This window comes from Thamnophis sirtalis, unplaced genomic scaffold (genome assembly GCF_051295495.1).
Source record: "Thamnophis sirtalis isolate CommonGarterSnake01/CBP01778 unplaced genomic scaffold, rThaSir2_p1.2 scaffold_5, whole genome shotgun sequence".
Lineage (NCBI taxonomy): Eukaryota > Metazoa > Chordata > Lepidosauria > Squamata > Natricidae > Thamnophis > Thamnophis sirtalis.
The window spans coordinates 111153774-111167829 of NW_028261385.1; the positions used below are offsets into that span (position 1 = coordinate 111153774).

The following is a 14056-nucleotide window of genomic DNA, read 5'->3' on the forward strand; positions in this document are numbered from 1 at the left end:
GGTTAAGGCAGGCAAAGGAAACTGCGAGACGAAAGGAAGTCTTGCTGGGAAGGCGCGGCAGCAGGGCTTTAAAGGGCTCCCCCCTCCCCAGCCAGCCAGCCCACCCAGCCCATTCCTCCCCCGCCACCACTGTGTCCAACGGGCCAAGTTGCTGGGAGGAGAAAGTTTGGGCTGCAGAGCAGAGTTTGAACTGCCGAGTGACGTACGGTGAGCTTCATGGCCAGTGAGGGTCCCGCTCCATGGCGGACGCGGCGCCGGGGCTTCGGTGGGGCTTTCACGCTTGCCTCACTGGCCATGAAGGTCACCACACGTCACTAACCACCAATAATAAAGAAATGAGCAGTTAAGAAATACCCCACAGACCAGTATTTGATAGAGCAGCCAAGAAAGCCTTAGAAAACGGATTCAAATGTTGCAGTGTGTCCATGCCTATAAAGATCAAAATCATGAAAGTCATAGTATTCTCTGTGGCACTCTATGAGATTCGGACTTTGAAGAAACAAAATTTAAAGAGTATTGATATTTTTGTACTTTGATGTTAAAAAAGAGCCCAGAGAATAACCTGGGAAGACAAGTAAACGAACTAATGAATCATCAAACAAATCAACCCAGAGTTCTCACTCAAGATACAAATGGCCAGTTCAAATTATCCTATTTGGACACTATGCAAAGACCCAACTCTCTGGACAAGGCTCTAATACTGGGAAAAGTGGAAGAAAAGAGAAGACTAGGATAACCAGCAGCCAAGTAGATGAATTCAGTTACTATGATAATCCATGCCTTGTTGGAACACCTGGAAAACCTCGTTAGGGGTGATTGAAAATCTACCAATGTGGTTGCTAGCAGTAAAAAAAACAACACTTGATGGCACATAATAAATAAATTAATTTCAAAATTTACCTTCTAGCAGAGCTGATAGCAAGATATCAAATAGTAATAATATGAAAATCCTACAAAATCTGAGTCAGTTAAAATATAATGCTGCTTTAAAGTCAAGGAGTATGCTCTTCTCTTTGTCCTATACTGAGATCCTTTGAGAACTATTATAGCTTGTGTGTGTCCTATGGACATCAGCCTTTCAGCTGAAAAACCCAATTATTGTAATTTATTTTATATTTTCTAATTGCAGAAATAAAAATATTTGTCTATCAGAATAAGAATATTCAAGGAACCACCAAGGAGGAAACTACGTCCCTATCAAAACTGGCAGGGCAAGCTACTATACATAAACAAGCAGCAAACTCAGCATTCACTCATACTCATGATATTATCTAGTTGGGTAATGAAATATCTGAAAGCAATCAAACCCAGACAGCACCAAGAAATCATGAAGAAGCTGTTCATAGAATCCTAGGGCTGAAAGGGACTTCAGAGGTCTTCTACTCCAACCCCCTTCCCAAGACAAGAATCCTTAAATCATCTTGGACAAATTATTATCCAATCTTTTCTTAAAAACGTCCAGTGATGGAACATCCACAATTTCTGGAAGCAAGCCTTTCCACTCATTAATTGTCCTACATTAATTGAGCTACATATATTCTCTTCTATTAGAATAAAAGGTATCAAACCTTGAGGTTGAAAATCAGTTTTTAACATATCATTTTCCTTCCTTCCTTCTTCCCTCCCTCCCAATGTAGACAACATTAGGAACAAATTTCAGTTCTCAGAATAACTTTCTTAGAAGGCAGTATTCGACTCTCTCTATCATAGATGATGCCCAGGTTTAGCTAAGCTCCAAATGGAAGCTGTGGCAGGGTCTTGGCTTTGAAAAGTCTCAGTGCAAGCTGACCCAGGCCTTCTGGAGAAGGAGAAAGGAGAATTACTGCCGAAGTCTTCTGGTCATTCAGTGTCACCTGAAACAAAATAACAGAGTTGGAAAGGGCCTTGGAGGTTTTCTAGTTTAACACCCTGGTCAAGCAGGAGACCCTATATCATTTCAGACAAATGGCTGTCCAGTCTCTTCTTAAAAGCCTCCAGGGACAGAGCATCCACAACTTCTGAGGGCAAGTCAGTCCACAGGTTACCTAATTATTCTAATTCCTGTCTCCTTAGTTCTAAGTTGCTTCTCTCCTTGATTAGTTTCCATCCTTTGCTTCTTATCCTGCCATCTCTGATCATTTTATTTCCATTCCTTGATTTCATCTGATGTGCTTAATATCTGCACAACAAACTATTTTTAAAAGCTCAGGAATGGAGTTAAAATCTTTCCCATAGTATAGGTATATTTACTATACAGCATAGCTGTGGAGACTTCTGTGGGGTCTGGTATGCTTCTGCTTTATTTCTTCTGATAGACTGAATTTTATAGCATTAAATAATTTCACATCTGAGAGGTTTAGCCAATGGAAAAATGTTGGTGTATGTGTTTTATGTATGAGCTGTTTAAGTTTTATTAAATAACTGCCTCATCCATTCTGAAGATGAAAGAGATATATGCCTATGGAACTTTTTAGTAGGCATTTGATCACAACAAAAATCTGTTAAAACTTCAAATTAAAAGGAATTGGTACCAGAAAAAATAGAAACATTTGCCCTCCAACTTCCTTATGAATTGGATTTCCTGTAGCCTCTTCCACAACCACTGTTCAAAATCATCATATATATTAGCATTTATATGCTCTGGAATGCCATGCATGCATAATCTTGGTAATCTTTATAAAGAAGCCTGCAAGGCATTTTCCCCCTACTTGGGTGAAAATGAGACAGAACAGCAGGGCCATTCTAATTGTCCCCTGAAGTGATATCTCCAAGCATTAAGGCTTAAGCTTTGCAGTTTCTCATGCAAAATTTTTTTCCTCTAATGCTACAGGTCAGGAAAATGTCAAAGAAATCACCCCTGGCTGCATTACGGAAACTGACTCTTGTTGAGACTGACCATTCATTCAATCAACATCCTCAGACACAGGTTTCCTGAAAGAGCAGACATAGCATGGGGCGCCAAAGCCCCAGGCTACTGCAAAATGAAATGCAAAATTGCCTCTCCTTCAGGCACTGACTGAGCCCCTGAAACTATTTGCAAAAGGAGATGATTTTTTCCCCTGCCCAATCTCTTACATATCATGGGTGTTTATCTCCCCCTCTTTCTTTGGCCCACACATACTAACACAGAGACAAGAACAGGAATAATGCATAGATAGAACCATTTACATTGCTGGGGTTTAAGTTATTGCTTTACCAAATTTTTGCCTTCCTTCCTTCCTCCCTTCTGCCCTTCTTCCTTCTTTTTTATTTCTTATCTGTCTCTTCCCCACTCTACCTCTAGCTTCTGTAGAAAACTATGGTATGGTAAATTCAGTGATTTGGAAGTCACTGAATTTTTGTGGGGTGCAGTCTTGAGGGGATCTCAGGGTCCATAAACCTCAGGGGAGCTATGTGAAGCTTGCCCACTACCCTTTGCAGCAAAAGGATGAGCAAGAGAAAACAATTATTTTTATAATGTGGTTAAATAGAAGTAACTATAATGGAACTCTCAATTCCTGGCAAATAGATGGGGAAGATATTGAGGTAGTGACAGATTTAATTTTCTTGGGCTCCAAGATCACTGCAGATGGGGACTGCAGCCAAGAAATTAAAAGACGATTGCTCCTGGGGAGGAAAGCTATGGCAAGTCTAGAAAAAGCAGAGACATCACTCTGCCAACAAAAGTGTGTATAATCAAGGCTATGGTTTTCCCAGCTGCTATGTATGGCTGTGAAAGTTGGACCATAAGAAAGGCTGAGTGCCAAAGAATTGAGGCATTTGAATTATGGTGCTGAAGAAGACTCCTGCGAGTCCCTTGGACTGTGATTAAACTGGTCAGTCCTAGAGGAGATCAACCCTGACTGCCCTTTAGAAGGCCAGACCCTGAAGAGGAAACTCAAATACTTTGGCTACCTAATGAGAAGGAAGGACTCATTGGAGAAGAGCCTAATGCTGGGAAAGATTGAAGGCAAAGGAAGAAGGGGACGACAGAGAATGAGGTGGCTGAATGGAGTCACCGAAGCAGTAAGCATGACCTTAAATGGACTCCAGGGGATGGGAGAGGACAGGAAGGCCTGGAAGAACATTGTCCATTGGGTCTCAATGGGTTGGACATGACTTCATAACTAATAACAACAAAATATTGGAACTGCCTTTAAGTTCATTGTATGTTACATTCACACACAAAAAACCTTTCTCTGAAAATTTGAGGTTCCTTACACATTAATTTCTCCTAATGTTATCAACTGTGAGAGTTTACCTGAGACAGAGTGAGTGGCTCAAAGCCACCACTTAACAAGACCAATCACCATAGAGATTGGTGTTGCTTTCATTCAGGAGCTCAAAAAAAATGCGCATATAGCAGTGCTTCCTCCACCTGTTTCACAGAATAGCAGCCTGTTGAAGTAAGCTGATCTGAGGGAATACCTGACTCCAAATCCCCAACGTTTGATTTTATCCTGCCTTTATTAGTGTATAAGTAATTGAAGCTGGCAAACATACACAATATTTCTTCAGTTTTTCCAGCAACTCTTTGAGGTGGTTTGGGCTGAAAGAGAGTGACAGGCCCAAGATCACCCAGCTGCTTCCCTGCCTAAGGCGGGACTGGAACTCCTGGTTTCTGGACCTGCACCTTAATCACTGTTGAATTTGCACTAAAACCTGCCTTTTCCTTTTCTACACTACACTGCATTAGACTAATGTGAGACAATGGCTGAGAACCCTTTCAATTGTATTTTAAATCTTTCTCCTTTCTGGCTAGTGAAGTACTGTATCTGTTGAGTACTTAAAATAATACAGTATCTGCTTCTCTGCAGATGACATAGGATTCTTGGTATCGTCAGAAAGTATTTGATCTGTAATCTTTGACAAATGATTGTTTTTCATGTGACACATTATTCTTGAGCCAGATAATGGAAAGGAGGGAATAAAGTTTCAGTTGCAGGCAACCTTGGATTATTTTGATTAATTAAATCAATGTCAATCTGATTTCCAGTCTGGTTTAGAAATGAAAAATAGCTGACATATATCAGGAAATAAATGGTTGGAGTGGAGAGCTATAATTTTGTATCGAAAAGTATCACCTCTTAGTAGCTTCCAGCACTATCAACCATGGCACCCATTTTGTTGAACAGGCTTTAAAGTGTGATGTTATGATAGCTCCAATAATTTCTGAAAACAAAGCAAGAAAATAGCACAGTGGGTGGATTTATATTCCACTTGTAGCTTTTGAAGTGTCTTGGGGTTTTATTTTGTCCCACTGTTTTCATTTATATAACATTTGTTTAGAAAATTTATATGGTGATCCAACTCACTCTCAGTACTTGTTCATTTTAACCATGGAATCAGTGTGCAGTTCAAATTATTACTGTGTGCTCTTATTTCCCCCACTACCATGGATCATCCCTAGACAAAGCACGTTTTGGACTAAAGAACTATTGTTACTTCCCAGCAAGTGGATAGAGTGGACTGAACTGTGAAATGTGCTGGTGCAAATAAGAGGTAAGTTTATTCCTAATTTATCAATAAAATTCCCCCTTTGCAACTTTAACTAGAAAATAATTCAAAACTTTCTTCTGATTGTTTTCTAGCTTGTTTTCCTGGAGTAATGAAGTGGGGGAAGAATATTCCACTCAACCTGTTTTAATACTTTTAAGATGGTGTTCTCAATATTGTCTTGCTTCCGAGTAGGCTTTTACAAGATTCCACTGGGACAATGAAGGTTTGTTGGTATTGGCTTGTGTACTGCTCATATAATGACTAGCATTCATAAAGACTTGGGAGGGAGCAGTATCACTTTACTCAAAAATTTGCTTTTGTTATGTTGTCATTTCCCGACTATCATCCCTATCTATTTTTTACCATTTTTATTCAAATACTTCCAAGTTTCAAAAATGACCAGTCTATAATTTAGTCCCCACTTCAAAATGTTGATGTGACATGTAATATAAATCATTAAATACAATTATATTTCAATAGTCACTCCAATAAAAAGGCAAAATAGAATGGAGTTGTGGTTGCTGTAATTACACAATTTAAATACTAGCAGACAAAAGCCCCTCAAGTTGAGGAACATGCTAAATTTCTGCATGTTGCTTAACTTTAAAATGAAGAGTAATCATGTTTTAATGGATTAACAACTAAAGGAAAACAATGCTTCAAATATATACACAGACTTTTCAAGTCATAGTTATTGCAAAAAATGTGGCCATTATTTCATCAAAATGAAGAGAAGGTTTCAATAGTGTAGGTTTCACTGGTTGATCTGTGCCAGACTTCAGGCTTTAGAGCTGGGGTTGAAGAAATCATTTAGAAATTGAAGGCAGGTAACACACCAGCTGTTGCCATTGGCCTGCATTATTTTCTTTTGAAAAAGCATTTGATTAGCAAGTTATGGCTCCAAGAGCTTTAATATGGCTATGGATTTTTTAAAATTGTCCTTATGTAGATTTATTCCCCTTTTAGAATGAATTGAGATTTATTATCAATTGCTTTTGGAATGTTAGTGAAATGATATAAGCTTTCAAGGTTGGATAGTGTTGGTCTTTGAGCTTCAGTAACCATGGTCTAACCAACAGATTTCTTGAAATTCTATGTCCAGTCCACCAAGATGGGACTCTGCTATTGGCACTGACAGAAAATGATTTGACACTGAGGCAATTCCCAAGCCCAGAAATTCTACTTTATATAGAAACTCCTCAGAGATGCTGTAGAATTTATTTTTAAAAAATCTACCCTCCCTGATAATGAAATTTCCAGGAAGATTCTTGTTTGAAACTGAAAACAAATTCAGAACCGAAAATAAAATCACTTTCTCCATTTTCACATGCATGATCCTGATTTTGGCAAGTTACAGTTCAGCTTGATGCTTGGAGAATAGCTATTGAGGCCCAAAGAACAGAAAAGTGATTAATTATAGTTGAATTGAATTGAATTTATTATATTTCTATGCCGCCCTTTTCCCCAAGGGGACTCAGGGCGGCTCACAAGCCAAGTCGGGGGGGGGGGGGGGGTAGAGGATACAAATAGGGAAAAAAAGACATGGACAGACAATACCACAATTTAAAAGCAACTCAACAGACACACCATTCGAGCGGGGACAGGAACTCATCAGCCCCAGGCCTGTCGGAACAGCCAGGTTTTGAGGGCTTTGCGGAAAGCCTGGAGGGTGGTGAGGGTCCGAATCTCCACGGGGAGCTCGTTCCAGAGGGCCGGAGCAGCCACAGAGAAGGCCCTCCTCCGGGTGGTCGCCAGTCGGTATTGGCCAGTGGTTGGAATTCGGAGGAGACCTAATCTGTGGGATCTAATCGGTCTATTGGAGGCAGCAGACCGTCTCTCAAGTTGAAGTCCTAGACAAAACAGTTATCAGCTGCATGCCAGGAAAAAACTGCCCAAAGTCCAGGATACAGAATAATTGAAATCAAATTTTAGATTAATATTAGGTTGCCTCCTGAAGTGGCACCTTTCCTTTCACTGGCAATCTTCATGGAGAGGTTGGACAGTTGCCAGCTCAGAATACTTTAGAACTCACACTGAGCAAAGGATTGATAATCTGTGCTGCTAGTGCCAATAAAAACAATAGTTTGACAGTGGAAATGGACACCTTCCTTCCATGTATATGTGAAGAGCATCATGTATTAGGGGTGCTTTAACTTAAGACTCCAGAACTGAATAGTGTGTCAGATTCAGTGGCTCCTTCCAAGTCAGTAAAATGTGTACAATAAATCAAGGTCAAGAACAGAACCCATTAGTTAGGTTTCATGTTTTTTACTATACATTGTAGCATAAATCCCTTACAATATATGAATTGAAAAACTAGTGATAAAAGAGCAAAATGCTTCATATTAACAAAACATTTTGTGAGCTATTCCTGTAACAAACTTCCAACAATTAAAAGCAATACTTAAGAATTCAAAAACTGTATTCCCCCCTCCCCCGTTTCTTCCCCCTATTTGGAAAGTGATTATATCTGTACAACCATTTATTCTGAAAAGCTGCCAGCAATAGATTTCTCTTCTAACTTCCAGGCTTCTTGGTTGTTGATAACTATGGAACTGAAAAATTATTAAGTAGAACTAATCAGAAATAAAAACCAGAGCACCAAAGTTTCATAGAAAGAAATACACTTCTGCCAACTACAACAAATGGTCTTTCCATATGAATCACTCATACAAATATATTTTTGCACAGCAAAAAGAACTGGAATATAGAAATTTCTCTCAATTGGCTAGCAATAATATCTACTGCATTCTAATGACAACAATGCCAGATTCTTGATAATTCTGTAAGCAACTAATACTTGTTTAAAGGAGAAACAAACAAAAACCTCTGCTCTTGGTCTGATGAGGTACAAAGGAGAAGGCAGAGATTATTAAGAGGTAAATGGGAAATAACTCACAGTTCAAGTTCAGCCAGAATGACTTTTATCTTTAAGGTGAATGGCTATCTAGGCAAGGTAGCAAGTGGAAAGGAAAACCTACCGAAAGGCATTTTTCTCCCTTTTTAAAAATTGCTACACTGGCTTTTCTGACAATAAACATTAAATCATAATTATCTCTTCAATCTGTGAATTTTGCACATAAAAGAAAATTCACTACCATATCGATTCCTGGATTTTAATTGTTAATGCTATTAAAAATCTCAAATTGTCCAGATGCAAAATGATCTTGATTTGTTGAAAAATTCAATGAATCTGCATAAGGATATCAGAGAAAGGAACATGTTCACATCAGAGCCTCTTCCCAACTGTACTTGTATCTCAACTCCAACTAAACTATTTATAAAATGGCATTAAGGGATTGGGGGCGGGGAAGAGAACTAAAGGCAAGTCACGCACAGAGTTAATAATTCTGATGTTCCCTGAATTCTCATTTCCTGAATGAGAACTGCCTTCCATATTCAATCTCTTCCTAGAGGCCAGCCAGGAGAGACGTAATGAAAGTCAAGTTCAGAATCACTCACACACATACACACAAATACAATCTGTTGTCTATGCAAAAGCCTAGCTTTTGAAAAGTGCCATGGTCCCTGGAGGAGTGGAGGGAGTGGGAAGAGGTAGGAGACTTTGGCAAAATAAAGAAGACTACAAAAGTAAGAAGCTTAGGAGTTACAGTTGCTCCGTGATCCTTGAGTTTGTAGAGGAGTTTGATAGTGCTGGAGGACAGGGGGCCCTGGTACTGCAGCAGAAGATGCATTTTGGAAGGTATACCCATCTTCCATCTTCATGGTGGTATACTCCATGCTTGCAGAGAAGCCAGGATAAAAATTCATCTTTTGGTGGTTGATATAGTTGATAGTTTGTGGGCTATAACATGCCCCACCAGCTTTTCCAAAGAAGCTCCCATCCTCACCAACTGGATAAAAATTTTGAGGATTACAGTAGACCTGGTGGTGGTCACTATTATAACTTTGGTTACTGCTATAGTTTTGATTGCTGGTGTAGTTCTCATGCACAGCAGCCAATGAATGGAAGTTCCTAGCCTCACCAATACTGTAACCTTCATGATAACTTGGGTTTATGTCCAAATAACTATTCTGTGAGAAACAAGCAAAACAAGAGTTGCATTAATGGCATTTTTTGTTCAAAAAGCCCCCAATTCTTAAACAATATTAGCCCCCAATTCTTAAACAATAGGGATTAAAAACAGAAGAAGGTGCTTTATAATCAATAATCCCTCTAGGTCAAAAGCATTCCCTCTATCTATTCATATTCTAAGTTTTATGGCGGAGGCATTTTTCCAGTTCCAGTTGAAAATGCAAGGCTTTGAGCACAGGATCTTTCTCATGCAAAACATGTGCTTCACCTGTCAGCTATGATTCCATGTACCATCATGCTACAATACCTACAATAAAGAATGAGGATCTTTTTAATGGGTGTTAAGAGTGGGTTGCCCAATTACCTGAGTTTGGCACATTCCTTTTCTCATCCACAGAGTTTCTTTCTGAGTTCGCTTAAACTTCATCCGTTGATTCTGAAACCATGTTTTTACCTGGAATGTGGTGAAAAGACAGGATACCATTTGCTGTTGTCCTTTTCTGGATACAAAGGCTCTAGCAAATTTGGCTCTTGGAATACAGTGTACACTTTTGGTTACTACAGAAGTATTTAAAACATGCAGTGCAGGAAAGACATAAGTCAATAATTTGCCTCCACTTCTTATAATGTTAGCACTTATTTGAGAATAGCAAAGGAAAATGCTTCTTTTTACAAGACAAAATTAAATTGTAGAATTTACCACAATTTAATGCAGTAATAGATCTCTGGTTTAGGTGTTTTAAAAAGAGACTGGATAAAATTCATAGCTAGAGTCTTGATGGCTCTTAATTATTTTAGGAACCCTTATACTTAGGAATTGCAGGCAGTCTTAAGCACTAGATTCTAAGAAACAACATGGAAAAGAATTACTACTCTCCTATCAGAACATGTGATCTTCCCCCTAAGGCAGTGGCCCCCAACCTTTTGGGCCCAGTAGGACTCAAAACTGTTTGAGACTCTGTTAATCTCACTTTAAACATTCGCATGGATGGAAAAATGCAGTTTAGATGTAGCTAGAGAAAGAATAAGCAAGCAATTATTCTTAAAAAATTATGGGATAGCAAGAGAACGTTAAAGACTGATCCTAAAAGCCTCTAGTCAAAATCTAATTCTGGAGATTTATGTTTAGGATTCAGACTTGTCTAAATTAGATGTCCCCCAGACCAGTTAAAACTCCCCCACATCAACCTTGTTATTATATACACAAATAATATATAATTCTATATACTAATTCTATACATTATATAGTTATAATTATATAATTATTTTTGTGCCTTTGATTCTTGGTGACTGCCTGGACAAGTCCATGCAATTTTTGTGGCTCGATTTTGGAAGTAGTTTGCCATTGCCTCTTTTCTAGGTCAAAGAGAGTGCCTGACCTAGATCACCTGGTTGGCTTTTTGCCTTAGGCAAGACTAAAATTCATGTTCTCTGGGTATCTAGCCTGGTGACTTAACCACTACACCAAACTAAATCTCTATCATTGGGCTGAATTCAGGCTGTGCCAGAAGTCCTTACCTGTTTGTAAGTGAGTTTCAAGGCTGCAGCCAGTTCTTGAATCTGTTGTGGACTGAGATACTTTTGGCTCTGAAATCGGCGGTGCAGTATCTCCAATTGCTCTTGAGAGAAAGCTGTACGTGTTTTGGCTTTCTTGCTTCCTGGATTTTCCTCCTTGCATCTCTGGGGTGTAGAAGTCAGCTGTGGAGAAGAGGACTGTCTGTTGGGACTGGTGGCAGAGTCGGGAGTGTAAAGAATTAATATTCCAGAACTTGGAGAAAGATCTAGAAATCAAGCATAAAACAGCATTTAAGGGCAAAAGAAGATGACTTTTAAATAAATTAGATCAACAGAATATTTTATAGCTCAGGGTGGTTGAAACTGTCAAGTCCTTGATGCTCTCCGAGGGTGATAGTTTTCTTGAGAGGTTTCATTACTAAACTATGAACACAGGCAGGGCAAACCACTAGTGTATATAAATAAAAAACAAACCCTACTCCCTTCTGATACAGATGAAGTTACCTAGTTTGGCAATGAAACCTCTGCAAGAAAACCACCAAGCTCAGAGAGGTCCCACCATGGTCCCCAAATAAAGTTAGATTATAGATATAAAAGGAAGTAAATAAACAACTATTTTCTCACTATGCATAAAGGATGAAATGATGTACAGACTTTCAAACTAAATCTAAATTTTTAGATTTTTGAGACTCAAAAAATTGTGCATCCAGAATGAAAGGAATTAATTCAGTATGATACATTTTAAATAGATTTTAGGGTTAACATCAATTAATAAAATATATAATTATATCAAACTCTTAATTATATATTGGCCATAGTTAATAACAAATTGTTTCACCAAAACCTCCAAATTTTTAATTTATCTTTGCCTAGTGAAATGAAAAAAACCTTTTCATTTATTTTGCAGGAAAAATGCTCAAACTATTTCTGAGTGAACAGCACACACTGCATTCAACTAAAGAAACTAAATTCTGACTGGTGCCTTTATCGTTTTATATTGTAACACTGTATTTCATAGTATTTCATAACAGCAATACATTGTTTTAAAATAAACACACAAAAGTGCACTTTCAAGCATCAAAATGCCTAGTTTTTAAACATATAACTGGTTTTGCAAAGCACATGACTAAACATTAATAATTGCAGTTTATGAGACTAGGAAACAAGCCAGGATACTCTCTCAAGTTTGGAAAAGAAATTTGCGCGCCAAACTTAAGAAGGGGACAGGTACTACACACCCAAGACAGAACAGGCGCGCTTCCCAGAACCAGTCTCCTTTTCTTTGGGTTTACCTCGCTCGTGGGAAATCTCGAACAATCGCCTTACTTGAGAGGCGGCTTTTTTCCTCTCGAGCGCCGATTAAGCAAGGTAGGCTGGAAATCAGGGCCGGCTCTGTGCAAGAGCCGAGTCTTCCTGGTCTCCATCCCATTAAGAACTCTTAGCTGCGAAGGACCCCGCTTCAGTCCCATCCCCTTCATTCCCCATCTGCGAACTACTTCAGAGTAAATATGGAGCCACTGGGGGATTTTATTTTCAAGGTGCGAACTCCAAAGGGGATTTTAGTTGCTTAAGTTGCTCCTTAAAAGCTCCACACATATTCATTCAAAGTTCTGGCAAAGAATTCAGGAAGAGTTGGGCACACACATTATTTTGTTCGTTTCTAGTCTTCTATGAATCAGCCATAGTAGTTTGTCAGCATCGGGTTATATGGAATTAGTACGATGGCAATTCAGTCTCTATCGGCTTAAAACGTGGGTTACGTTTTGCAACACTGCACCCGGTGCCTTTTACTCTGGGGCTGCGATCCCACGTGGCTGAACCATCGGAAGACTTCCCCAAATCAAGTGGAGGCTCTGACCCTTCGAGAAACGGAACGGCTCCATCTAGGACTTGGTGCAATTACACACCGTGGAGCGGAGTCAGGTAAAACTGTGAAGTACACAAACCAAAACAGTTAGATTTACACACGTGTACTGAGAGAAGAGTCGCACCGATGTGCGAACACTGGCTCCCATTCCCAGGCAAGGGAACCGCCAAATTATTAGAAGTGGAGCCCTTCCCGTTGTAGACTTACTTGGGTTTTTGTGGGGCGCCTTTTCCTCCACGTCACTTAAAGCTTCTGGGAGAGGGGGCTCTTCTGAACTGTGCACTGGCTCCTGCGCTTTCTCCCCTGGGGAATGCCAGTAATACTGCTCATAACCCATTCCGGGGACCGCCACTCCGGAGGTGTAGGCTCGATAAGCAGTATTTATGGCCAGTGGGGCGTTCATGGATGGAACGCGGAAGCCTAGGGAAGAGTTATAGAAGCCCCGCAGCCTTCTTGGGGTACCTTTTATGGCCCGCCTTACGATAGACAGACCTTCCCGAATCATTGTCATGTTAAAGGTTGCCTAATTGACTGGGTGTGGCCTGGGTAGGACCTGAGTGGTGGGGAGGGAGGACGGGATGGAGAGGGAATCGTGGCCTACTATTCAAGGTAGGTTAGCTGTTAAACGTCAAACAAGCCACTTTATGAAAGTGTGAACCTGGCTAGAATGGAATTAGGGTTCAAGTAGCGTTTTTTGCTTCTTGGAGGGGGAAAAACCTGGTTGAAAATATTTCTGCAGGATTTAAAAGAGAAAGGCCCCTTTAAATTCACTGGAAATGCTGATAACTTCATGGACAAGTCTAGGTGATTTTATTGGTAAGAGAATGAAAGAAGTTTGCTTTCTTCTGTGATGCTTCCAAACTCCCCAGTCTTAGCCTGCAGACCTCCCCAAGTGTTAACCATGTGATAAATCATGCTTGGATTTCTAATTCAAGAGCAGCCAATGGCTGTTGCCTTCTGAGGTTCAACTAGACTATGATTGCTTGAACTACAGTGACTATTTGTGCAACATATGAAGCAAAAAATGAACAACCTATATGCAGTTGTTGGCTTAATGTGATTGGCCTTTTAGGATCGTTGGCCTGCCACACTTTCTATGATTTCATTGTGCTGTTTCATTAGTGTAGTAGTTGGGAATGGCGAATAGAAAGGAGTAGAATTGTGGAATGTGTTGTTGTCAT

The 14056-nt window shown here is 39.7% G+C and overlaps 1 protein-coding gene across 1 annotated transcript; it reads right to left on the reverse strand.

Moving 5' to 3' along the window:
- Positions 1–9057: 9057 nt before the first annotated feature.
- LOC106542159 (homeobox protein NANOG-like) lies at positions 9058–13278 on the reverse strand. Its single transcript, XM_014057811.2, has 4 exons — positions 13083–13278; positions 11012–11274; positions 9858–9947; positions 9058–9492 (listed from the first exon to the last, which is right to left on the reverse strand). The coding sequence occupies exons 1-4, from the start codon at positions 13276–13278 to the stop codon at positions 9058–9060; spliced, it is 984 nt and encodes a 327-aa protein (XP_013913286.2).
- Positions 13279–14056: the final 778 nt, after the last annotated feature.

What these genes read in the sequence shown, in the direction of transcription:
- LOC106542159 (XM_014057811.2), bottom strand. Translation starts at nt 13,278, where the DNA reads ATGAACGCCCCACTGGCCATAAATACTGCTTATCGAGCCTACACCTCC. An exon ending in GGCGCCCCACAAAAACCCAA is followed by an intron (nt 11,275 to 13,082) that starts GTAAGTCTACAA and finishes CTTGATTTCTAG; the next exon opens with ATCTTTCTCCAAGTTCTGGA. An exon ending in TGAAACTCACTTACAAACAG is followed by an intron (nt 9,948 to 11,011) that starts GTAAGGACTTCT and finishes ACCACATTCCAG; the next exon opens with GTAAAAACATGGTTTCAGAA.